We start from the raw sequence: 26,913 nt of genomic DNA, 5'->3' as shown, positions 1-26,913 counted from the left end.
ATTTAGTTGTTGTCATTTGTATAAGAGTCATCCTTCCTCGTCTCTGTTTCTCGAAATATTATTTTCTTGATTTTTGCGCCGTTTGCTGATACTTCCGTAACATGAAGGGGCGCCTCCAGAGGGTGCTCTTGGGGAAGGGGGGGGGGGAGGAGAGGGACGGGAAGAGTTAAAATAGGCCCTTTCTTGTGATGCTAGTACAAGAAAACAAATAGAAATTGCGATATTATTTTGAAAAAAATATGAGAAAATGCTTTTAAAACGTTTTAGAAAATGCATTCACTCAACCATACAAATGACCGGTAAAATTAACTTTAGGGATAACATCTCCTCCAGGCGTTCAATATACAGTACCCCTTATTTCTCGCATACTAGTCGAATAAACTTAATTTCACAGTCTTAAGTACGTTTATAAACTTTAAATTTGCCAAGTGCAATTTTTCCGATTATTTCTGCTAATAAGGAAATGATGCGAGGATCACCCTATGGACAGATTTTGGAAAGAAAGGTTGACCTGCAATCAAGGTAAATTAATGTTTAAATTTATTTAAAAAATATAATATATTTATTTTGTGGAAAATCTTTTTTCCTGAAAATAATTGTTTAAGTGTTCTGAGAGTAGTAAACTAATTCTACGAAAAACACCCCAACACTGACTGCCTATGCTAATACTAATACCCAAGAAATTGTGTCTGCAAGGAAATAAAATACTAAAGGAAATAAAATAAGCCAAAATATAAAGTTAAGATAACGATATTCATACACGGTTCAAATTTTAGTTCCCAGTTCACCATCCATCCATGTTGCTCGGCGCATCTCTTCCGCAGTAACGAAAGTTACATCCGGGAGTTGGACCGAGCTTGTACACGTAGAATTTGCCACAATTTCGCACCAGTACTTTCCGGCGGTGCTCACAGCAGCCGGACACATAATCACCAAAACAAACCATCCGCTCGACACACCCATCATCCTTATGGGGATGTGAGCCGAACAGCCAGCCGGGATATTGCGTGTTACATCTGCCGGGGCCTGGGCACGCGATGGGCATCTGAACCCCAGCGGCGCCGGAAATTCGGTACCAGCCCTCCGCCAAATTTTTGTCACATTTGCCGAGCAGTTGCCTGCTGTTGGAATTTCTGTCGTGTTCCGTGAGGAGGCGGTAATGTTGGCACTCATAAGCAACAATTCCAACATTGTAACCTACGAAAGGAAAAGTCATAGTTAATTTGTAGCGTTTAATGTTTCAAATTTAACGTGAATGACACGAAATTAGATTGGATGGAAGGTTGCTCTCCTATCATGGCTCTTTCATTGAGCATTCGCTTGATATCTGCGCAATTTCTGACCATTCCATCCTAAGTTGACTGGGAGGCGCGGTGGCCTTATGGTTAGCGCGCTTGACTCCGGATCGAGCGGTCCGGATTAGAGTCTGGCCAGGGTCATTGTATTCTCATAGTGCCTCTATCCCACTCAGGTGTATAAATGGGTACCGGCGCGCTGATGGTGGGGTGGGGGGGGGGGGGGTAACCCTGTGATGGACTAGCATCCCATCCAGCGGGAAGTAGAAGTAGTCGCTTCATGCTATAGAAACCAGGATAAGCTCCGGCCTGTATGGGCCACTAGGCTCGACGCAGACTTGACCTTTACCTTACCTACCCTTGGTTGCACAAGCTTTGTCAAAAGCGTTAGTGTGTCAGTGTTAGCGATACCATGTATTTGTTGTAAAAAATATGGCACTAGAGAGAGGAGTTAGCTTAAGAAAATTACGCTATAGAATAACAGTTTTCTCTTATTACTTACAATAGGGTTGCGTTCCGCTCCATTTTCCGTCTTTTCCACAGACTCTCGCTGAAGATCCATACAACATACATCCGGGATTACATGTAAACCTGACGATACTTCCCACCACATTATAACCGTCAGTTACCTTATACCCGTCTACAGGATCTGCCAGTTCACGACACTTTAAGAGCTCTGGAAAGATAAGAATTTCAAGGGCACATCACGAGTTTACCTGTTAACGCACAGAAACCTAAAAAAGGTTAACTAGGGTGGAAAAACACCACGAAAAAATAATAATAAAAAACAACAATTATGGTTAAAACAGGAAAAGATTGAGACCGATTGCGATCGATGAGCTTGTAAAGGGGGGGGGGGGGGGGGTAGATCAAACGAAACAAAACCCAAAACATGCTCCAACCATGAAGTAGTTTCTTTAAACAAACAAACAAACAAACAAAACAAAACCCCCCCGCCCGGCCCACCGTCAAAAAAAGCACCTTATCTGCCATCGGGTTCCTATCTTCACTTAGCTTTCTAATAAAAACTATAGGTCCATTAACAATTAGAAAAGGCTTTTTCCTTATTAACTGACATTCAGCAACCTGCAAGCACCGAAAAGGCCATTTGAATGTATTTACTTAATCTTATGATTACTCCTTGTTTAGTTTCAAGTCGTTTCCAGCTGCTGGGATATGGTCTTGATGTCAAGATAAAATGGGTATAAGAAGAGTGAAGACAGGCACATGAACTGGATGAAAAAATCTTCGAATATAATATTAAATTGATTACACTGGCAGAAAAAAAAAAACGCCCTGGTATCAAGATTATAAGTGGGGGGGACAAAAAACAAAAAGAAGCGATGGCCTAACGGTTATACGCCGTTGGACGCCAGGGGGCCACCTGATCCAGCGGCCGGTTTCCTCACCAGAGTCACTGTGTTGTGTTCTTGGGCAAGACCTCTTACAGTACCTCTCTTCACCCACGTGTATAAATGGGTACTCGAGAGTTTCTAAGGAGATTAGCCTTGGGGTAACCTGCAATGGACAAGCATCCCATCCAGGGGAGAGTAGCGACACTCCTAGTTGCTTAATGCTATGGAGAACCGAGATAAGATCTGACAGTTGCGAGCCACTGTAGGCTCGTTAAAACTTTTTCTACCCAGAGTATACTATTAACCTAATTGCCTGTACTCACGAATCTTAGTTGTGTATGAGAACGGCTCGCTTCTCACAGCAGTTGTTCCCACGCACTTGTAGTCTCCCTGCTCGTCAGGTCGCAGCCGTTCCAGGTTTAATTCTGCAATAACTTCATCACCGATGATGATTGTCCTCGTTGGCATGGCAACGCCATCTTTGTACCACGTGATATTTGGCGGAGGCACGCCTCGTGCAGAGCAGTTTACGCGGACTGGTGCATCAAATTCGTACAGTGTTACTTGACTTCGGGGAACGATTTTTACTTCAACAGGCTCTAGAAAAAGAAAGCAATATATAACATGACTGCGAACCGATTCACTACCAGAGTCAACGCTTGTGTCACGAAAAGTGGTGTCATCTTAATGTCTGTGCTTGAAACCCTAGTGTATGACCATTCAAATGAAAGATAATGAGCAGTGCTTTCATGTGGTACTGTTAACTATGCTTTACGAGGCGGTTCGAATTTTTTATTTCAGCCTGTGGATGAAAAAACGTAATATATGACCATTCAAATAAACATTTTTAATAGCATTACTTTTGTGTGGTACTGTTAATCTAGTTTATTGGTGCTTGAAAATGTCCCTCAGTCAAAATTCAACAACTTTATTTTGCTGACATTTTCGCCTCTACATTGTCTATAAAAAGAGAATTTTAGGATGTTATCCACTTTTGGCTACCTTTGAGGCCAGAAAAAAAAAAACTCGGAAGAGCTACTTTAAAGCCAATTGAAAACAATCTGTTGTTTGTACTTTAACTTTCTTAAAGGAGCTTTGTCACATTTAGGCATCGGAAAATGGCAGCCAATTGGCTGAAATACAGCAAATACAAAAGAAGGTACGGATGGGCAACAAATTGAGAAGATTGAAATGGATTTCGATGTAGTTTTTTGAAATACTCTTAGGCTGAACAATTTTCAAAATTAGACTCGGTTGTTTGTAACCTTTAATTCTTATGCCCTGGAGAGGTTTCTGGTTGACATGAAACTACGATTTTTTTCATTTAGATCCATTTTAGTAATTTCATTTGCAGACATGACGTTTCATGGCAAATATTTGACAAAATTTAAAATAGAATAAATTCAGCCACGATACAGTCCCTTTAAAAGAGGAATGGACTTGTTGTTAACGTCCGAAACGTCATAATGTAATACGAAAATCCCACGTCACATTCACAGAAGTTGAACTGTCACAATCACGAATTAATTCACACTTAAAAGAATTATTTTTCACAAGTAAATGCGTGCAATTGAATACCACTCCAAAATAACTTACCATATGTTAGTACGGTGACCTCAGTACCGCCCATAACAGAGCCAGCTGGAGTAGAAGCGTGGCACATGTAAATATCTTCATCTTCCTTGATGGGATTCTGTAAGTACAGGTTGTTATTGCGGATGTAGTGTCTGCCAAAGGGTAGCTCTTTGTTGCCTTGACGACGCCATTCTACCTTCGGTGGCGGAAACCCTTCAACGATGCATTTTAGTTCTGTCACTTGCTCTGTGAAGGCCGTGACTTTTGGATCTGGTGCTACGGTGAACTTGGGCTCAGCTAACGAAGATAGAGGTTTGAGAGTAAGTTATAGGGGATTCTTGGTTGCAATATTTGCCTCATAAGCAAAAGCGTTTCACTTTCTAATCGAGCTACAATAATATCAATTCTAAATATTGAAAGTATATGGTACAATAACCCTCGCTATAAATTTGAGCCCGATGTATTAATTACTTTTTCTGTGACATAGGTTTGAAAACTTGATATTTTACAAAAAATGCTATGGGCTCATTGGCGCTTTTGCTACCTAGAATTTTTTCAGTTTTTGAATGCTTATATCTCCTTGAATATTGCACACAAAATGCTAAAATATTTCGCAGAAAATTACGTTTAACAAGCTTTTAAAGATATCTGAAGTCACTTTGTATATAGTACGATGCCTTCTCTATGCAAAGTCGTATGCCAATGAGGCAAAATGTGAACAATGACGTCAGCAATGTTTATGTTGGTCAGACATCACGCGCGCTTAAAACACGTATGAAAGAACACGCAAAGGCCATCGCAACATTGGATAAAAAGTCTTTGTTGGCAAAACACCATATGCTTAACGACCATCAAATAGATTTGGAGTGCGTCGAAATTGTTGACAGGTCAACGGTGTTGAAACAACGACTATATTCTTGAAGCTTGGCATTCTGTGCGAGATAGGAACGCTATAAACGAACACATAGCGCTACCAAACGTTTACAATAGCATTAAGAATTTATAGACTCATTAAGAATGCTCTAGAGACTTTTGTTGCACTCGGAAAGTTCATTTAGTTTTCACACATTCGTTAAATATTTTAACAGGACGCCGTTGAACATTTGCATTTTTATCTTGCTGAAAAAGGCAACAGTAGTGGCCGAAACGTCCAAAAACAATATTTTTAGCCAGTGTCAACTTATTAATTCGAATTTTTAACATGCCTGGCTACAACCCGAACATTTTTAACGCCAGCAAAGATCTCCCAGCAAATATCTCCCCCCAAACATTTTTAACTGCAGTGCTACGAACTACGCTACTCCCTAGATAAGGCCGGGCCATGCTACACGAGACAATTTTCCTTTCAACTTGCAACGCAACGAACATTGCATTGCCAGGTACCCAGAAAACTTCCCGGTTTAACACCTCGTTTTTGCAACCTGCAATGCAACAAAATATTGCGTTGCAAGTTGCAAGGAAACTATCTTCTATTTTTGTAACGTTCTGAGAGAAGTTGCTGGGTGCGACATGACAGTCGCGATTTGCAAAGCAGTTTTATTTAAAGGTTTAAGGAGCCAATAGGAGCAAGTCCTTCGCTTGCATGACATCTCTAGATGGTAATTTCCAGACGGTGCGTTGCAACTTGCGTACAAAAATTGCAAACCTGTAAAACCCGCTTTGCAACTTGCAATATTTTATGGTCGTCATTGTTGGGCTGCAAATTGCAAGAAAAATTGTTTCGTGTAGCATGACCTATAAAGATTTATTTGTGACGAGGTTACTCACCCTTTTAACGACCTAGCCTATTGCTCGTTCAAGTGTTGTTGGCATGTTAGATGTCAACTTGGCAGTGATTAACTCCAATTCAAGTAAATTCTGGCTAAAAGCCTAATAAAACGAGAAAACATGTTTCCAAAAACATTTGTAGCGCGCACATGTTTTCCAAATGTTTCCCAGTTTTGCCAAACGGGAAGCATTGTTTCCAGCGTCAATTTTGCTTCCAGGAAGCAAAATTTGCTTCGGCTACACCGCAGAAACATTCCGTGTTTCAGGGGGCATGGAAACATGGCTAAACGAGAAAACAATTATCCTCGTTTTGCCAGGCCTTAAAGGGAGTATGTCACGGATTTTACCAGATTTTTTAACAGCCAAAATTTATATTTTTGTCGCATGAAACCTAGAAATAATAGTCCATTTTTATTAACAATTGCTATATTAAAACACTGAAACTGTTAACTAGCATTATTGGATGCAGATGGCTCGGATGGAAACGGATTGTAATTTGAAAACGTTAGGCAAACGTTTTCAAATTGTTTCCGCGTATCGTCAAACAAAATCGATATTTGTAGCCTTAGCTTGATTTCTTCCGCAAATTAAGATTATAACTTCCTTTAGATGTTTAAAGATATTGTTTTTTATGGGTTTAGTTGCCTTCCACTAATTTCAGAACAATTTAGACCAAAAATCTGCGAAATCTCCGTGACATAGTCCCTTTAATACCTTGCATTTTAGCACTTACTTGCGACGACGATTTCAACGTCAGCGGTGTCCGTACCCATGAAGTTACTTGCCCTGCACGTCCAGTTCCCAGTGTCCTCTGGGAGGGCATTTTCTAAGACGAAGTGACTTCCTATGACAGCTCTTCCGCTGTTCTTTTTCGCCCAGATTATTTCAGGTTTCGGTGTTCCATGAGCTGAGCATTGTAGGACTATCATGTCTCCTTTCGTGGCTGTGTACGATTTCGGAGGCGGGGTGGTAATGTTGGGCTTAGCTGAAAGCATTAAAAAATTGAATGAATCAATTTTATCGTTTATTTCAAAGGCCCTGGATATGTAAAAGGCCCGTTTACACAGGCAATTTTCGTCGCGCAACTCAATGCAATTTTTGTTGCGCCGAAGTTGCATGAAGTTTCGAACAGGTTTGAAACTCCTGCGATATCACCGCTAGTTTACACGCGTGCAAACTCGCGGTGATTTCATGGCGATTTTCATCGCTGCGACATCGCAGGAGACTTTATGCAACTTCGGCGCGACAAAAATTGCAGTGAGTTGCGCGACAAAAATCGCCTGTGTAAACGGGCCTTTTACATATATCCAAGGCCGTTGAATGACGAAAACACATTATAGACTAAATGTAAGCAACCCTTAGGGTCTGTTTACATGATTCCGGAATGACTTTCATTCCGGAACGAGTTCATTCCATCCCCACATATTTCTCTGTATCTGTTTACATGATACCGAGACGAAAGTCAAGTCATCCCGAAATGAGTTCATTCCGGTTTTCATTCCGGAATGAAATTTTCGTTCTGGAATGACATTTCATTCTGGTATCATGTAAACACAGAACGAATTTCGTTCCGAGATGAAATCGCATACGGAGGCCACAGTTTGAATTCAGAGCGAAATAACTTAAAAGCATTTGCTGTTTAGCCCAAAGAAGCAGCTCTATGGTGAAATTGCACGTTAAATTTGCAGATACGGCCATTCATGAGCATAAAAACATGTTTGCGCGAAACATGCGCCATCTTGTTTTGATCTCGCGCGAAAACCGCGTACGTGAAAACGCTTTAGGTTGAGCCGGTCGACTCTGTCATGTGAATGCAGAACGAACTTCATTCCGGAACGAGTTTCGTTCCGGAATGAAAGTCATTCCGGAATCATGTAAACAGGCCCTTACTGTGCTTTGCACTGTACCGACAAAGTTTTTTGATTATTTTTGACAACTTCTTAAATAGGCCAATCAAAACGCAAGTAGCGAAGGATGTGAATTTGACAATTGTCGGAGAGCGGACGTGAAACTTGACAACTCCGCCACTTACTGCACAGTTTTTCACTTTGATTGGCCAATTTCATTCTTTAGAATAAAAATGGGAAAAAGGAAAAAGTAGCTTTGACAAAAGTGTAAAAACTTACAGAATCCTTCAAACGACGGTGCTTTCTTCACAGGTTCCTTTGGATCTTTCTCTTGTTCTTCTACTTTTGGGCGAGTCACTGTTGTGGCCGTCCCTGGCCTCCCAGGGGGGCCGGGCGGGCCACGTAAGCCGCGCTGTCCCCGAGTCCCCGGTGGGCCGGGAGGTCCCGGAATACCATTAGCGCCCGGAGAACCTGCAGCCCCTGCGGGGCCGGGTGATCCTGCTGCTCCTGCGGGACCAGAAGTCCCCGGATTACCGGGAGGACCGATAGGACCTTGAATACCAGGGGGACCGGCAGCGCCCTGAATTCCCTGGGGACCTGGAGGACCAGGAATTGCCTTGACATCTGTTAAGAATGAGAATTTTAGAAATCAAGATTTTTTCTGGGGGCGTCTGTGCTTGCATCAAAATAGATTGAATCAACCCAAAACCTTTTGCAACGCTTAAGGAGTCAGGACAAAAGCTGAAAATCATGCCATCTCAAGCCTACAATACTCATTTTAATACAAATACAAAGTAAGAAAAAAATCTTTAAGGGAAATCACCCTTATCAAAGTTGAAAAAAAACAAAACATAAATCTGTACAATTGATAGACATATATTCAGGCAGCCTAGTCCTTAGAGTTCTCGGCTCGGTAAAACTTGGACCCGATTGTGAGCCATGACGTCACTGAGACACGCCCGTTCCCATCCCAGACTTCGCACGGACAATAGGACGTGAGAACGCCTAGGGACAAGGCTGATATTCAGGTACAGTCATTTAATTACGATAAAAATTGTTATACGTACACAGTAAACAAGTTGAAAACCTGTGAAAAACAAATAGCGGCAGATACACGGATAAATTGGTTAAACGAAGGATCAGGCAGACTGATTTTATAGTAAAAAGAGGATAGCTTGGCTTGGCATGGCAAGCTTCCTGCCTTGAACAATCATGTTGTACAGTTGGTAATGCACCGTTTTATGCCGCTTTTTGTATGGTATGCAAACATGACACGAATAACAGTGCTTTTACGGGATTCCACAGACGTTCTAAAAGTCTTTCCCAGTGTATTTTTCCTATACGTTAATTTTTTCGAATTTCTCCTTGGGACTTCATCGTCCCCGACCGGCCGATCGTATCGGATGTTCCAACCACCACTAAATTCCCCAATGGGAGTAAAAACGATGACCTTCTCACTGGGTAGCATTCAGATGCTCTTACCATTTCGCTGTAGAAGACTCGCGGTGAGTGAGCAACGTCATACAACTCGGTGTTCATATGTAATAAGGGATATAGAAGTGAGAGTGATAAATGATCGTCGCAGTGAATTTCCAATTTAAGCAATTGGAATAAAGAAGCCTGAAAAAAATTCAGGGCTTCAACGGGATTCGAACCCGTGACCTCCGCGATACCGGTGCGATGCTCCACCAACTGAGCTATTAATTGAAGCCACACATTGGAAGCGAGGTCAATTGTGAGTTCATATTTTCCCGTGAGAGGAGTGAAATGATGTAATGTATATGAAATGATTCATATATGAACTGCGGATGTATATGAGATAGCCTGCGAACAGGCTCCCGAGTGGGGTTTTTACGCGAGCGAAGCGAGTGGAGTTAGCAAAGCGAGCGGAAGAGCGGGGCCTGAGGGGGAGTACGGGGGGCGCGGGAGGCTCCCCCTCAGGCCCCGCTCTTCCGCTCGCTTCGCTCGCGTAAAACCCCACTCGGGAGCCTGTTCGCAGGCTAATATGAGAGTGATAAATGATTGTCGCAGTGAATTTCCAATTTCAGCAATTGGAGTAAAGAAGGATATAGAAGTGTTGAGAAGCGCGCCGTCAAGTTTTCAGGTTTTAAGAGGAAATCCGCCAGGACTTCGAGTAGTTATTGGACAAAATTATGTACCAAAACTATTTACACCTGATTGCAAGCTTTTGTGTTACTACTTCAAATATCTTATCGAAAGAAATCTTTTCTAACAACACCACACATCGAAAACACATTTTGAAGTTCCGCTGAATTCCACTGAATCGCTTAAAAGATGTGAGCTTTTGCCCATAGCTTGTGAAATTTAAATATCATTTTCTCAGACTCTGATAAGAAACTGTTGTACCAGAGTTATTTCCACCTTATTGCAAACTTTTTTGTTACTGCTTCAAATATCTTATCAAAAGAAATCTTTTCTAACAACACCACACATCGAAAACACATTTTGAAGTTCCGCTGAATTCCACTGAATGAATTTACAAAATGGCTACACGTGAGATTTTGCCCATACCTTGTGAACTTTGAAATTCATTTTCTCAGACTCTGATAAGAAATTGTTGCTGGTGTTATCACGGATAATTACTTACATCTTTACCTTTTATTAAGGGTAGGAAATAACGCAATAGGATTTAAATTATTCTGGTACTTGATTTTTGTCCAACTTTAATAAATATTACTCGACTTCCTAGTGGATTCCGTCTTAAAAAGATAATACATTTTTCTCTAAAGGTGGATTTCAACTGTAATTTCCAGTGACGCCTAATTTTTTACGTGCGTTTACGTACGTGAAAAAAAATTAGAGACCGTCATCAATGTATGAACGACATACGTAAACGTTTACGCAAGTCATAGTTAATATAGGAAAATGGTTAGGAAGCCCGGCAAACATCAAAGGAGCAAACAAAGAGGCCAAGATTTATGTTGGAAGGTCCACAACCCTGCACATCTTTTGTTTTGCGCTCATGCACTATGCATGAATTACGTAATCGCTATGATTCAATTGGTTAGTTGCATGAACACACGTAACCACCTATTGTATTTTCTCAGGTTTTGTGCAGGGTCAACCCCCAAAATAGCGAACAAAAACATATAACAAAGAACTTTGCCAGGCTTCCTAACCACTTCCCTCTATTAACTATGCGCAAGTCGTTCATACATTGTCATTGTTTCACGCACGAATTACGCGTCAGTGGAAATCCAGTGTAAGTCAACGAAAATAGAGTACGTAACAGCTACATGCATTTAACATTAAGGTGTGCGACATGCATGCAAAAGGCGCTAGGACATATCATAAACGGGTTAAGTTTATTCCCAACAAGCAAACAAGCGAGTTTAAAACGCAATTTCTTTTCAGAGACTGACTACAACTTCGAAATTCTCGTAGCTGATCATTTTGACGGCTGAAAGAAGAATAAACTAACCTGTACTGGTTTTTCTCAGGCGCGAGGTAACCACCTCGTTGATTTTTGCATTCAGATTGCTGCCATCTGAGGAAAGGTTACATACAAAAAACATGCAAAAGCATGCACACATGCAATGGAACATGCATTATATTCACCATGCAACATGCAAGTTAACCAGCAAACATGCACATGCAATTATTCATGTTTCTTCCATAAAGCCAGATGAAGTCAATAAACATGCAAATAACATGCAAAGACATGCACACTTGCAATGAAACATGCATCATATTCATCATGCAGCATGCAAGTAAACCAGCAACACGCACATGCATTTATTCATGCTTCTTTCATAAGGCCAGATGAAGTCAATTAACATGAAACAACATGTAAAAGCATGCACGCATGCAATGAAACATGCATCATCATATTCTTCATGCAGCATGCATGCAAGTTAACCAGCAACATGCACTAGTTATTCATGCTTCTTTCATAAAGCCAGATTTAGACAACAAAACATGCAAATAACATGCAAAGACATGCACACTTGCACACATGCAATAAAACATGCATCATATTCATCATGCAACATGCAAATAAATCAGCAACATGCACATGCAGTTGTTCATGTTTCTTTCATAAAGCCAGATGAAGTCAAAAAACGTGCAAATAACATGCAAAAGCATGCACACATGCAATGAAACATGCATCATATTCATGCATGCAGGTTAACCAGCAACATATACATGCAGTTTATTCATGTTTCTTTCACGAAGCCAGATAAAGTCAATTAACATGCAAAAGCTGCAAGTCCTCCCATTAAAGCGTATTTTTCCCATATGAAAAACCTTATACTCCAAAATATTTCTCTATTGATTTGCCCCTTTTCCCCTGGAATTGGTCATCTCTGACATTTTAACAGAAGACTTGTTTGCGTTTTGAAGTCTTTCTGTTGCCCAATAACACAGTATCGTGCAGCCTCTAAATTTAAAACTGCTCTCATTTGTATCAACGCACGAGTAACCTTTTACATCTGCAGGGAAAGACAATATTTCATGAAAAATGAGATCAACAATTTACAAATAACAGCACAGTCATCTGATCCTTATATACCCACCAATATACTTATCTACATATGCCTTAACAAAGTGCTGGATAGTGCGGTTATTAGGCGACTGTAGTTGCGTTTGTGACGAGGGAAGGTTTTGTTCACCTAGATTGCAGAAGAAAAAAAAAAGCATTGACTATCGTGTAAAAAATTGACACAAATAACACAGTATTAAGGTATGCTAAAGTATATATACCCACCTACATACTTATCTACGTAATTCTTTACAAAGTTCTGAATAGTGCGATTATCAGGTGGCCGTGGTTGCGCTTGCGACAAAGAAAGATTGAGTCCACCTTAAATAAAGAACAAAAAAGTGACATCAGGTTAAAAAGATGTTAAAGGGACTGTGTCACGGATTTTAGCTAAATTAAGGCATGGGAAATGACCATCAAATTCGTTGAAATATAATAATAACTTCTTAAAACAGTGAAGGAACATTTCAATAACACAGCAAATACAAAAGGAGGTATGGATGGCCAAAAGCGACGAAGATTAAAATGGATTGCGATACGGGTTTTGAAATATTGTTGGGCTGAACAGTTTTCAAAGTTAATATCTTGTTTGCTTAAAACTTTTTAAAAATTATAACGCCCGGGAGACACATTTGGTCGCAGTCGAAGCTATGATTTTGTCATCTAGATCCATAGAAGTACTTTCTTTGCAAACATTACGTTTCATAGTGAGTATCTGGCAAAATATACTTAACCGTGACACAGTCCCTTTAATATCTTAACAACTTATCTTTTCTCAAAAGCTAGTCAAAACAAACCACACAGCCACGTTACATTCCAGATTATACTAACCGATTTGTTCATCTACATAATCTTTGACAAAATTCCGGATAGAAGTTCGGTTATCAGGTGGTTGCGGTCGTTGTTGCGACGAGGTGAAATTTAGACCACCTTAAACAAAAAAAGAGAAGTGACATAGACGTACAGTGAAATGAAAATTGTTCAAAGTTGATCACAAAAAAAATATTGTAAAGTAGCATGCCACAGTATACCCACCCACATACTCGTCTACATAATCCTTGACAAAGTTCTGGATAGTGCGGTTATCGGGCGGTTGTAGTAGTGCGGAAGAAAAATTGAGTCCTCCTTGAAAAAAAAAAACATTCGCGTGAAAAGATGTGACGATCGTTGAAATAATGAGCTTGCCTAGAGGTTAACAGTCACTGGTATGGAACAGTATACTAACCAATATATTCATCTACATAAGCCTTAACAAGGTCCTGGATAGTGCCATTTTCAGGCGGTTGTGACGAGGAAAGATTAAGACCACCTTGAATATGAAAAACGGAAAGAGACAGCCAGTGTGAAAGGTTATCGCAATCTTAAAAAAATATACACACAAACAGCATAGCCGATGTGGCCCTGTTACACAGTATACCAACCTATATACGCATCGACATAATCCTTTACAAAGTTCTGGATAGTGCGGTTATTAGGTGCTTGGGGTTGCGGCGAAGAAAAGTTGAGTGCACCTTAAATGAAGACAGGAAAAAGTGTTCAGGTGAAAGATTATCATTGTTATGGAAAATATAACGTTGTTCATCGATAAAAACAAACAATAACAGTCCAATGGACTTTTAAAGTGTACTCACTGATATATTCATCTACAGAATCCTTTACAAAGTTCTGGAGAATGTGGTTATCAGGCTGCGGTTGTGACAAAGAAAGATTGATTCCACCTAAAGCGAAAAAAAAGTTTAAAAAAGGTGGGTTAAAAGTGCAAGGATGTTATAATCTAACGAAATATAAACTTCAAAGACTGAGACAAATAACAAAGAAATTTTAACTTCTAAAAAAAACCACCCACATAGCTGTCTACATAATCCTTTACGAAGTTCTGGATAGTGCGGTTGTCAGGAGGTTGGGGGGGGGGGGGGGGTGATAAAGAAACGTTTAGTCCACATAAACTAAAATAGAAAAACGACATTCAGGTAAAAAGACTCTTATCACGGAAGATATAAGCTTTTTCAGAGGTTAACACAAACAATACAGGTTAATAAAGCTACTTCCTTTCTCTCTACGGCATACTTACCGATATGTTCGTTTACGTAGGCCTTAACAAAGCTCTGGATAGTGCGGTTATCAGGCGGCTGTAGCTCTGCTTGTGATGAGGAGAGGTTAAGTCCACCTTAGATGAAAAAGCATCCAGGATAAAAAACAAATCTTGGTGAAACATCGTCGAAACTATAAACTTGTTCCATGGTTAACACAACCAATACAGACATACGACCCTCTGCCGTCTACGTATTGATATTTTTGTCTACATAAACCTTCACAAGGCTCTAGATAGTGCAATTATTAGATAGTTGAGTTCGTTTTAAATGAAAAAAAAGCAAGGACGAACCCAAGTGAAAGCGCCGTAATAATTAGTCTGAAATTCAGCCGTCCTCTCGACCCAACCCCCCAACGGAGGGGCGCGGGCGAGAGGACGAGAGGACGGCTGAATTTCAGACTACGTAATAATCAGTGAAAGTAAAAACTGCATCACAAATTAACACCAACAGCAAGGTCAGAACATACCCACCTACATACTCTTCTACGTAAGACTTAACAAAGTGCCGGATAGTGCGGTTATCAGCTGGCGATTGTGGTTGCAGTTGCACCGAGGTAAAATTGAGACCATCTTAAAAGAAAGATAACAAGACATCGAGACATCAAGATAAAGATGTCATAATCTTAGAAAATGAAAGCCTCTTCAAAGATTACTTACAACAATGTCCAGTTGCACGCCATGGCATACCCACCTACATACTTTTCCACATAATCCTTCACAAAGTTCTGGATAGTGCGGTTATCGGGCGGCAGTGGTTGTCCTTTAGATAAGGAAATATTGAGACCGTGTAAACGAGAAAAAATGGATATCCATATGAATGGAGTTTAAAATTAAAAAAAAAAACAACTGTAAACTTGCCCAAAAATAACGGGAACAATACAGCCATTGGCAAGCCATAGTATACTAAAATGAATTTACAGTCTTAAAAGCTATAACCTTGCTCAAGAGAGTCACTAATATACCACAGCTTACCCACCTGCATACGTATCTACATAAGCCTTTACAATGCTATGGATAGTGCGGTTATCAAGCGGTTGTGACGAGGACAAATTTAGTCCACCTTAAGTGAAAGAAAAGAGAAAGACACTTATGTGAAAGATGTTATAAACTTACTAGAAAATGTTTACGTAGTCATGAGGCACAAACAACATGGTCACAGCATACCCACCCAAATACTGGTCTATATATTCCTTTACAACATCTAAGATAGTGCGGTTATCAGGCGGGGGTTGTTGCGGTTGTGACGTGGTAATATTGAGCTCACCTTGAATAAGGAATATACGGAAATATCCACGTTAAAGGATGCCTTATTCTTGAAACACACTAGCATATTCACGTATTTTGATAGTAAAAACACAAAAAACACACTTATACGTAGCTATCCGTGGTATACCGACCTACATACTCTTCCACATAATCCTTTACAAAGTTCTGGATAGTGCGATTATCTGAAGGTTGTACTTGTGGTTGTGTCGAGGAAAGATTGAGTCCACCTTCAATGCAAATTAAAGATAAGCGGCATATCTTTAAAAGAATCTCATCATCCTACAAAATGTAAACTGTGTAGTCAAAGATTAACAGAAACAATACAATCACATGGGGTTCTATCATATACTTACTGACATAGTCATCAACATAATCCTTTACAAAGTTCTGAATAGTGCGGTTATTAGGCGGTTGTGACGAGGAAATGTTGAGTCCACCTTGAATACAAAAGGAATTGTATCAACGTCAACGTAATTTTATAATCTCAAAAATATGTTACTATAAACTTGTTCAATGATTTGTGCACAGCCATATCAAATGCCACAGTATACCCACCCACATACTCGTCCACATAATCCTTTACAAAGTTCTGGATAGTGCGGTTATCAGACGGTTGTGATTGCGGCTGTGACGTGGAAATGTTGATCCTATCTACAATGCAAAACAAACTATGGCATCCACTTAAAAGAATTCTCTATTGTTTAAAATATTAACAACTCAATCACGCGGTACACCACAGTATACCCACCGGAATATTCGTCAACGTAAGCCTTCACATATTTCTCGATAGTGAGGTTATTATACGGTTGAAGTTGCGATTGTGACGAGGACAGATTGAGACCAGCTAAAAAAAGGAAAGAAAATGAGTCAAAAGAAATCGTGGAAACTATAAAATTATTCAATGATTAACACAAAGAATACAGTATACCGACCCATATAGTTATCGACATATGCCACTAGAAAGCTCTGGAGTGTGTGGTTATCAGGCGGCTGTGGTTGCAGTTGTTGTGGCCTGGAAAGATTGAGTCCACCTTGAATAAACAAAGGAGTGGTATATGAGTGAGGGGATGTTATTAACTAAGAAATTATGAATGTTTTCAATGATTAAATACAAACACACTGTGTTATGGCATGACGCAATATTCTAACCGACATATTCATCAACATAGTCCTTTACAAAGTTTTGGTTATGGTTATAGCTTGGACAAGGAAAAAATGAGTGCACCTTTTATGCAAATAAAAAAAAATGCCATATACTTAGAAGAATATCATAATCTTACAAAATGTAAACTTTGTCGAGGATTTAAGCAAACCGATACAGTCAGATGGCGTTCTATAGTTTACTTACTGACATATTTATCAACATAATCCTTTACAAAGTTCAGGATAGTGCGGTTATTAGGCGATCTTATCTGTGATTTTGACAGGGAAAAATTGCGTCCAGCTAAAAGAGAGAAAGAGGCATTTAAAATCTAACAAATAATAAATAAATACTGTTCGCAGAGTTGCATATACAACACAACTATGTTGCATCCCACAGTATACCCACCCAAGTATTTATCTACGTAGGCCTCAACCAAGTCCTGGACAGTGCGGTTATCTGACGACTTTGTTTGCGGTTGTGATGAGGTAAAGTTAAGGCCACCTTAAATAAAAAAAGTAATGGTATGAACGGGAATGGATATTATAATCTTAGAAACAATAAACTCGTTCAATGATTTGTACAAAACACAAAGTCGTATGGCATGATACAGTATACCCACCCACATATTTGTCCACAGAATCCTTTACAAAGTTCTGTATAGTGCGGTTATCAGACTGTTGTGGCTGCAGTTGTAACAAGGACAAATTCAGCCCAGCTAAAAAAAGAAAAGAAATGATATATTATATATATCATGCAATTATAATTTTCTTCAAAGAATACACAAAAAATCCAGTATACCTACCCATATAGCTATCAACATAAGCCTGAAGAAAGCTCAGGACTGTGCTGTTATCAGGCAGCTGTGGTTGCGGTTGTGACGAGGAAAGATTTAGTCCGTCTAAAAAAAAAAACTAATATGAGTCGTATCAACGTGAAAAGAACTTTATTATTTAAGATATTATGAGGTCATGATTAATTCAAAAAACATAGTCATGTGTCGCCTGTTCCAGGCACTCGGTAGTCATGGGAGAGCGAAAAACGCTCCCGTTCAACTACCGAGAGCCTGGAACAGGCTAAGTCATATGACGTGACGCAGTATACCCACCTACATACTCATCCAAATAATCCTTTACAAAGTTCTGAATGGTGTGGTTATCGGGCGGTTGAGGCAATGGTTGTGATGAAGAAAGATTAAGTCCACCTTAAATGCAAATAAAAAAGTCATAAGTTTGTTCAATAATCAGCAAAACAGTCAATAGCGTTCCGCAATATACTAACCGACATATTCATCAACATAATCCTTTACAACGTTTAGGATAGTCTGGTTATCAGGCTGTCGTTGTTGCATTTGTGACGAGGAAAAATTGAGTCCAACTAAAAAGCGAAAGAGATTTAAAATCTTAGAAATAATATAACTGTTCGAAGAATACCATACATGTAAACAACAAAACTATGTGGCGTCCCATAGTATACCCACCTAAGTATTTATCTACGTAGGCCTCAACAAAGTTCTCGATGGTGTGGTTATCTGATAGCCGTGACAAGGAAAAGTTGAGTCCACCTTGAACAAAAAAGAGTGGTATAAACGTTATAGGATTTTATAACCTTAGAGATCATAAACTTGTTTGATGATTTATACAAAAATGCTTAGCCTAGCTTTATACGGAATGGCACAGTATACCCACCCACATATTCGTCAACGTAATCCTTTACAAAGTTCTGGATAGTTCGGTTATCAGACGGTTGTGGTTGTGACGGCGAGGACAGATTGAGTCCACCTTCCATGCAAATCAAATAGTTGTGGTATTAACGGAATTTCATCAAGTTATCTTACAAAATGTCAACTTGTTTTATGATTAACACAAACAATGCAATGACGTGTCATGTCACAGGGTACCAACCAACATATTCGTCTACATAATCCTTCACAAAGTTCTGGATAGTGCGGTTATTTGGTGGAAGTGATTGTGACGAGGAAAAATTGAGTCCAGCTAAAAAGATAAAATAAGACGTTAGAAGCCTTAGAGCTCAAAATAATTTTCACAAGAATAATAAACAGCGCAGTCGTGTGCTGTCCACGGTATACTCACCTATATAGTTATCGACATAAGCCTCTAAAAAGTTCTGGACAGTACTGTTATCAGGCAGTTGAGGTCGTAAAGAGGAAACATTGAGTCCATCTTAAAACAAGAAAGAGACGGCATTAGAAATCTTAGAATTCCAATACAAACTGGTTGAAGAATAACACAAACATCAAAGCGCGTGCTAAGTGACAGCATGCCCAAAACTGAATTGCTTTGCATGTGACTTATGTTGTAAGTTTAGAAAAGATAAAATAGGCCATTTCCGAGTTACCCTTTGCCTCGGTCACAAAACGAGTCTACGTGCATAAACTATTCAAATGAAAATGAGTTTCACCTACAGGTCCATTTTCATGCAAATCAAATTCATTTTCATTTGAATAGTTTCGCACGTAGACTCGTTTTGAAACAGAGGCAAAGGGTGACTCGGAAATGGCCTATTGATCATGAACAACACATAAAGTCGTTAGTAAACCCACCCATATAGTTATCAACGTATGCTTCAAGAAACCTTTGGATAGTGCGGTTGTCTGAAAGCTGTGGTTGCGGCTGTGTCGAGGAAAGATTTAGTCCACCTTGAATATATTAAAAAAACAACGTGAAAAGATGTATGATCTTTGAAAATTATAGACAATTCACTGGGTAGCATTACACCAATTACCCACCAACATACTCGTCAACATAGTACTTCACAAAGTTCTGGATAGTGCGGTTATCAGGAGGTTGTGTCGAGGAAAGATTAAGTCCACCTTGAATAAAAATAGTGAGTAACATCAATGTGTTACTCATAATCTTATTTAATGATCAAAACAAACAACAGAGTGAATGGCATGCCACAGTTTACCCACCAACATAATCATCAACATAATCTTTAACAAAGTCTTGGATAGTGTGGTTATCAGTTGGCTGTGGTTGCGGCTGTGTCGAAGAAAGATTAAGTCCACCTTGAATAAATATAGGGAGTGACATCAACCCGAAAAGATATGTAATCTTTGAAATTATAAACGTATTTGAATTAACACTGACAATTCATTTGGTGGCATGCCACAGTACACCCACCAACATACTGTTCCACATAATCCTTTACAAAGTTCTGGATAGTGCGGTTATCAGGCGGTTGTGGCTGCGTTTGTGTCGAGGAAAGATTGAGTCCACCTTAAATAAAAATAGCGATTGACATCAACGTAAAATTAAGATGAATGATCTTTGAACATTGAACATATGGAATGCCACATTTTACCCACCAACATAGTCGTCAACATAATCCTTTACAAACTTTTGGATGCTCTGGTTTTCACGCGTCTGTTGTGATGAGGACAAATTGCGTCCAGCTAAAAGAAAAGAAGAAATAAGACATAAGAAGTCTTGGAAATTATAACACTTGTTAAAGATTAAAAGAAGGGGCACAGTCGTCTGGTATCGCACAGTATACCCACCCATATAGTTATCAACGTACGCTTCCAGAAAGCTCTGGATAGTTTGGTTCCCTGGCGGCAGTGATTGCGGTTGTGATGAGGAAAGATTAAGTCCATCTTGAATGAAAAAGGAGTGGTATCAATGTAAACGGATGTTATAAACTTCAGTGATTAATACAAAAGACATAGTTATGTGGTCTGACATAGTATACCCACCTACATACTCGTCCACATAATCCTTTATAATGTTCTGAATAGTACGGTTATTGGGTGGTCTTGACTGCGTTTGTGATGAGGAAATATTAAGTCCACCTAAAGGGCAAATAAAAGATGAATAGAATTCTCTTAAAACAATGTCATAATCTTTTTACAAAATAACTTTCACAATGATTGCCACAAACGAGACATTGAAATGACGTTTTCCAGTATACTAACCAACGTAATCATGTACATGATCCTTTATAAAGTTTTGGATAGTGCGGTTATCAAAGGGGTGTGGTTGTGACGAGGATAAATTGAGTCCAGCTAGAAGTCCAGCAAAAGAAACATTGAAATATTTTGAAGAAAAACGCAAACAATACAGTCGTGTGTGATATCTATAGTATACCCACCCATAAAGTTATCAACGTATGTCTTTAGAAAGTTCCTGATAGTGCTGTTATAAGGTAGCTGTGACAGCGGTTGTGACGAGGAAAGATTGAGTCCACCTTGAATGAAAAAAAACGGACGTGACATCAACGTAAAAGAACTGTATTCTCAATAATAATTCTTAATATATATATTAAAATATGAAAGAACATGAACCTGTTCAAAGACTAACACAAACAACAGAGTCATGCCACAGCTCACCCACCCACGTAAGTATCCACGTAATCCTTTACAAAGCTCGCAATAGTCCCATTATCAGGTAGTTGTGGCCAGGAAAAATTGCGTTCATCTCGAATGACAAAAGAACACGGATTTAGTGAAGTAAAACAATGTCAAATGCTACAAGATATAAATTGGATCAAACAATAACAAAAAGGGACACAATGTGGGATGCACAGTATACCAACCTACATACTTATCTACATATGCCTGAACAAAGTTTTGGATGGTGCGGTTATCAGGCGGCTGTTGTTGCGTCTGTGACGAGGAAAGGTTGAGTCCATCTTAAAATAAAGAAAGGAAAAAACTAAAGAAAAACGATATTCGGGCGTAGGGATGTCAAAATCTTCGAAACTGTGTACTGTTCAAATGTTAACATGAAACACAGTCCTGTGGCAGACTCGTGCCCAGACGTTACTCATTTTTTCGTTTTCGCTACGTTCGAAGAGGTTGATGGGAAGGACATAGAAAAAGTAAATAAGTTCGTCCTTCCCTTGATGCCTTGCGCGCCGCTCAAAAGGCAAGAGAAGCGACTAGGTACGAGTCTGGTCCTGTGGCATGCCGTAGGATACCCACCGATATAGTTCTCGACATAAGCCTCTACAAGACTCTGGATAGTGTGATTATCTGGCAGTTTTGATGAGGAAAAATTGAGTCCACCTTAAATGAAAAAAATAACTGAAACGTGAAAGGATGTCGTACCGCGTAGGATATCGAAAATTCCTTTAAAAATAATCACAAACTGAAGTCGTACCATTCTACTTACCGAAGATTGTAGGATCTGTTGTTCAAGGGATAAGCTAGTCACAAGTTTTGGCGCCCGCCGAGCGTTGAGGACTAAGCCAAGTTTACGTAACTTTGCGTTATATATGTACATCAGGCAATGTATTTACCATGCAACGATATTCATGCAAACCATGGGATTTACGATAGTCATGCATTCATGCAATTTATGTAACTATGCATCGATATTCATGCAAACCATGCAGTTTATGCAAGTCATATATTCATGCAATTTATGTAACTATGCATCGATATTCAAACAAACCATGCAATTTATGCAAGTCATGCATTCATGCAATTTATGTAACTATGCATCGATATTCATGTAAACCTTGCAATTTATGCAAGTCATGCATTCATGCAATTTATGTAACTCTTCCATCGGTGCAACTAATCATTCGTGCATTGCATGCCTTCTAAGCAATTCATGCACATGCTGTTCATGCAAATCATGCAAGTAACTCATGCAGTCATGCAATTTATGGCCCTTTATTCATGCATTGGCATACCTAAACTAAAACTAAATCATGCAGTGTATTTAACCATGTGTCGTTTCATGCAAACCATGTAATTGGTGCAATTCTTGCAACTAAGCAATCATATGCCATCCAAGCAACATTGATGCTTTCCATGCAATCCATGTATTATCCATGTATTAAATTAATGAATGCAGTCATTTTTCTTTCATGATGTGTTCGGTTTTTTTTTCACCTTTCTAACACTCATTTTATTCATGTGCATTCACGTGCTTCAATGAAACTCCAACCGCAGGTAGGGCATGTGGGACGTCAGAGGGATAACTGAAATCAGTTTCTTTTTTTATTTTATTTCCGGCAGTAAATTGCGCGTCGGTAATAGTGCTGCAAAACCTTTAAAAGTAGGACAACATGCAGAAGGAAAATGACAATATGTGCGTCAACTTTCACTTTTTTTGCAAATGTTTTTTTGTTTTTGCGTTGCTGAAAAACCATTTGGCTCGCAGTTGTACTAAAAGGAAGAAAAGAAAAGACAAGAAAAGGAAGCGCGCGCTCATGTTAAAGAGACAGATATACGAAAAGCAGGGATCTTTCCCAGGATTGATGGACCTTTACTCACCTTATGCGGTAGCTCGTTTCCTAATTCATTTCAATCAAAACGAAAAAACAAAGTTGACAATTTGATACCAGTGAATAGGCTACAAGTTCTACAAAATGTTGCTCTCGGCTTACCGGGGTCTCCTTTGTCTTCAAAGTACTTTATTAAAGCACGCGAAACAGAATCATCCACGTACGTGTCCAGAGGTGTCTTTTCTCCTGGGGCTGAGGCGCCGGGTACAAAAGTGGGACCTGAAAACAAGAATATATTTACTTATTCTTAAAATTATAACTGTCCACGGTTTGACATGTAAGCATTTGATAAAATGTTCGAAAGGAGCTTGTTAGCATGCGTTTTTTTTAATTCTGACAATAATATTTTACTGCCGGCTTAACTGTTATAACAGTTATTTTTCAAGGAGTAAGAGCGCTGCTACACCTGGCAGTTGTCTGTAGAACTTGACGCGCGTTTTTGCTGCGACTCAAGTTACACGAATGGTTGCTTTCACACGTACAAAGAAGTCGTCATGTGTCGCATTTTTTTTGCTCCAGTTGTGTCAAATTGAAACAAGTTAAACAATAAATGCGCGTCTCATGCGTAGGCACTGCAAGTCGGAACCTAAATATTATGAAAAAAGAGCCTCTGTAGAACGACTCAATTCTTGGTGGAAATTGGAACGTTACAGAAAAAACCCACTTGTAAATCTACTTAAATAAATTTACTTTACTGCCTCAATATACAGAGGGTCGTGGAAACGAAGTCCTTCTGTTGAGCTCTAACTTTTTGTTTCTTTGACCATTTCGTTGGCTTCCACGCTAAAACCATGAACAAACACTTAAAGACACATGCATGAAACAGAAACCAACGAACATTTTCAGCACTGTATGGCTTACCGAGAGATTCCTGCGCGAATGATTTCAGGTACTGCTGAATAGTCTGATTCATTTCCCCGCTCGGTACCCCACCATCCGGAGGGTCTGGAAACAAAAATAAGGCATTCAATGGTAATAATTGCACGAGAAATAATTGGATTGTGCGACGTATGATGGTTATTTTAATTTAGCTCTTGCACAAACAAGGGTGGAAAGCAAAGCGACTGAAATGTTTTCCACTTGAGTTCTGTCGAGGTAATCATTATATGGCTTGGATAAAACAGCATCAATTGAAAAGTTGAGCTAAATAGATTTTAAATGAAAAAACATTGCGATAAAATCGAAAAGATTAAAACCATCTTGATTTAAAAGTTTTAAATGCAACGACGTTTCGACCTTCGCTTAAGGCTGGTTCTCATATGATCGCCCCGATCGTCTCTGTCGCTTCTGTCGTTTGCAAAGTCTGAGGTGATTGGAGCAAGCAAACTTTTTGAAGCGACAGAGACGACCGGGACGATAATATGAGAACCAGGCTTAAATGTCATTATCAAGTCAAAAATGAATGAATTAGGTACGACTATATATGTAAAAAGAATTCCTAAGAGACACGAATAAAAAGTAAAAATATACAATGATGATGTGAAAAGGTATTCGCACGCAGAGTCAGTTTTTGAACATTTTAAACCAGTACGTACTTCACCAACATGACAGCTCACTCACCAACTTTTTTGTCCAGGTAAGACTCAATCATTTCTTCTATCTCCTGACGAGCTTCCGGAGTTCCCAGAAGACTTCCACCAACTACACAGTAAAAATAATAATTACTAAACGACAATAGGCCATTTCCGAGTTACCCTTTGCCCCTGTTTCAAGACGAGTCTACGTGCGAAACCATTCAAAAATGAGTTTGATTTGCATGAAAATGGGGCTGAAGGTCAAACTCATTTTCATATGAATGGTTTCGCACGTAGACTCGTTTTGAAATGGAGGCAAATGGTATCGGAAATGGCCTATTTTTTGGATATTTTTATGCCGTGTGATGTAATAGCTGACGATGTAGCTGCTGCTGCAGCTGCAGCTGCTGATGATGATAACGCATAATCAACAGCGCTTTATCAAGGATTTCAAGTTTTTGAACAGCCAAAACATATATTTGTGTCGTAGAAAACCTAAAAATAATGGTGCATTCTTGTTAACAGTTGCTATTTTAGAGCACTGAAACTGTTAACAAGCCTCTTTGGCAGCGGATCTTTTCAAGTTGTTTCCGCGCGTCTTAAAAAAAAATTCGATATTTATAGCCGTAGCATGATTTATATCCGCAAATTAACTGAGGTTATATTTTCCTTTAGATGTTCAAAGATAATGTTTTTCATGCGTGAAGTTGCCTACTACTAATTTCAGAGCAGCTAAGACCAAAAATCTGCGAAATCCCCGTGACGTAGCTCCTTTAAAACTAAAAAGTAAAATATTGCAGCCCAGTAGCCACATTCGCGTCCAGTGACTGTTTACTTACCTACGGTGCAAATATTGTTACCATGGGCATCCTAAAAAAGATAACATTCACAGAAATAATTCAGTTGAACTTGAGAATCAAGAGTAGAATTTAACAACTGTTAAGTCTCCAGCGTAGCTTTTAAGCTTTGGCTTGTCACGCTATCTTTCCTCCACGCGTTGGGGAGAGAAGATTGCGTGACGTGAAAAAAAAAAAACAAAAACAAAAAAAAAAACTTCTGTGTACGTAAGAGGTTATTATTCCTCCAGCGTGATACTTCAATGAACTACCATTCAGCATGTCACTGATCCTCTCCCTCCTTTGTAAGGGCCGAGGGGGTAAGGAAAGGGGACTGACTGACGCAGCTGAGAGGCACTTTGAGTTGGTTCATCCCGGGTTTATCGCAAAGCTTTTCCACAAACATTAATCTGCGACACAAACATCTGCATTACAAGACGGATCTGTAACCGAAAAGTGACTTCTCGAATAAATGTTTTAAACTAGGACTGAAAGAAACTTTGACAAAGTATTCTATTTCTCAAATTAATAAACCTTTCGAAGATGCATTTTAATTTAAGAAAAGGCTATTTAAAACAGTTTCAAGTCGATATCAGGGTGAATGGATATGTGTACCTTGCTGCAGTTGAGCTTAGTTGCACCGGCTGTCGCACCATGCCCTTCCGGGGGAGCTTCAGTTGTTGTTTCGCCTCCTTCATGCCCTGGATCAACTCCATGCGGTGTCATTTCGCCTTCAGTCGGCCCAGCAGACTCAGTGGCATTTTCTCCTCCATGCCCTGGATCAACTCCATGTGGTGTTATTTCGCCTTCCGTCGGCTCAATAGAATCAGTGGCATTTTCTCTGCCAGCCCCTGGATCAACTTCATGTGGTGTCATTTCGCCTTCAGTCGGCTCGGCAGACTCAGTGGCATTGTCTCCGCCAGCTCCTGGCTGCATTTCATGCGGTCCTGGCCCCATCTCGTGTGATCCTGGTTCGATCTGTCGAACTTTCCGAGATTTGACAAAATAATCGTCATACAACTGTGAAGTACTTTTCGCATTCTCCTTCACCACCAAGGGACGAATGTCGGCCTTCACGCTCTCAATTTCCCTGCGTAGAATGTACACATTGACGGACAGACAAGCAACCGAGATAAACAGAATAACAAAATTGAGAATCGTGAAGAAGTGGTGGACAGTGATTGTCCGAGAAACGTTGTGACCAAGTTCTTTCTTCATGGCAAAAGCGAGGCGGAGAAATTCTCCTCAGAACTGAAGCTAGTTTTCACTGAGGGGCATTGTTTGGTTTTAAACAGAAAGCTATAAATTAAACGGTGTTCAGTTACAAAATAAAGACATAACAAGGTTATCGGGTATAAATCTTTACGTAACCGTAAATTCTTAATTCTTACAGCAGCAAGGATCGTATTTAAGGTGGCCGTTATTTTATGTTTGTAAAATTCTGTCTACAGTCGTCTAGCGAAAAA

General features: G+C 39.6%; 1 protein-coding gene across 1 annotated transcript; it reads right to left on the bottom strand.

The window, feature by feature from the left end:
- Nucleotides 1–223: 223 nt before the first annotated feature.
- On the bottom strand, nt 224–26,737 carry LOC144646383 (uncharacterized). The gene is made up of 51 exons (XM_078505938.1): nt 26,063–26,737; nt 25,451–25,481; nt 24,658–24,738; nt 23,959–24,042; nt 23,200–23,316; nt 21,785–21,868; nt 21,397–21,492; nt 21,195–21,278; nt 20,953–21,048; nt 20,777–20,866; nt 20,558–20,653; nt 20,363–20,458; nt 20,171–20,257; nt 19,986–20,081; nt 19,775–19,870; nt 19,592–19,675; nt 19,406–19,501; nt 18,936–19,025; nt 18,747–18,836; nt 18,531–18,623; nt 18,323–18,406; nt 18,124–18,219; nt 17,951–18,046; nt 17,648–17,743; nt 17,465–17,560; nt 17,251–17,346; nt 17,050–17,145; nt 16,634–16,732; nt 16,450–16,545; nt 16,257–16,352; nt 16,055–16,138; nt 15,833–15,928; nt 15,604–15,699; nt 15,412–15,495; nt 15,127–15,195; nt 14,907–15,005; nt 14,415–14,510; nt 13,975–14,061; nt 13,765–13,854; nt 13,569–13,652; nt 13,379–13,468; nt 13,175–13,273; nt 12,569–12,664; nt 12,378–12,473; nt 11,282–11,347; nt 8,119–8,463; nt 6,726–6,977; nt 4,247–4,522; nt 2,974–3,249; nt 1,798–1,971; nt 224–1,197 (listed from the first exon to the last, which is right to left on the bottom strand). The coding sequence occupies exons 1-51, from the start codon at nt 26,663–26,665 to the stop codon at nt 785–787; spliced, it is 6,309 nt and encodes a 2,102-aa protein (XP_078362064.1). The 5' UTR covers nt 26,666–26,737; the 3' UTR covers nt 224–784.
- Nucleotides 26,738–26,913: the final 176 nt, after the last annotated feature.

This window comes from Oculina patagonica, chromosome 3 (genome assembly GCF_052425735.1).
Source record: "Oculina patagonica isolate OP01 chromosome 3, crgOcupat, whole genome shotgun sequence".
NCBI lineage: Eukaryota > Metazoa > Cnidaria > Anthozoa > Scleractinia > Oculinidae > Oculina > Oculina patagonica.
This window is presented reverse-complemented; position numbering and strand designations above follow the sequence as displayed.

Bases quoted from the DNA above. Each gene is read 5' to 3' on its own strand.
- LOC144646383 (XM_078505938.1), bottom strand. From the start codon at position 26,665: ATGAAGAAAGAACTTGGTCACAACGTTTCTCGGACAATCACTGTCCAC. The intron at 20,459-20,557 runs GTGGGTATACTA...TTTTCATTCAAG, and splicing joins TTATGTGGACGAGTATGTAG to ATGGACTTAATCTTTCCTCA. The intron at 18,047-18,123 runs GTTAGTATATTG...TTTGCATTTAAG, and splicing joins TTATGTTGATGAATATGTCG to GTGGACTTAATCTTTCTTCA.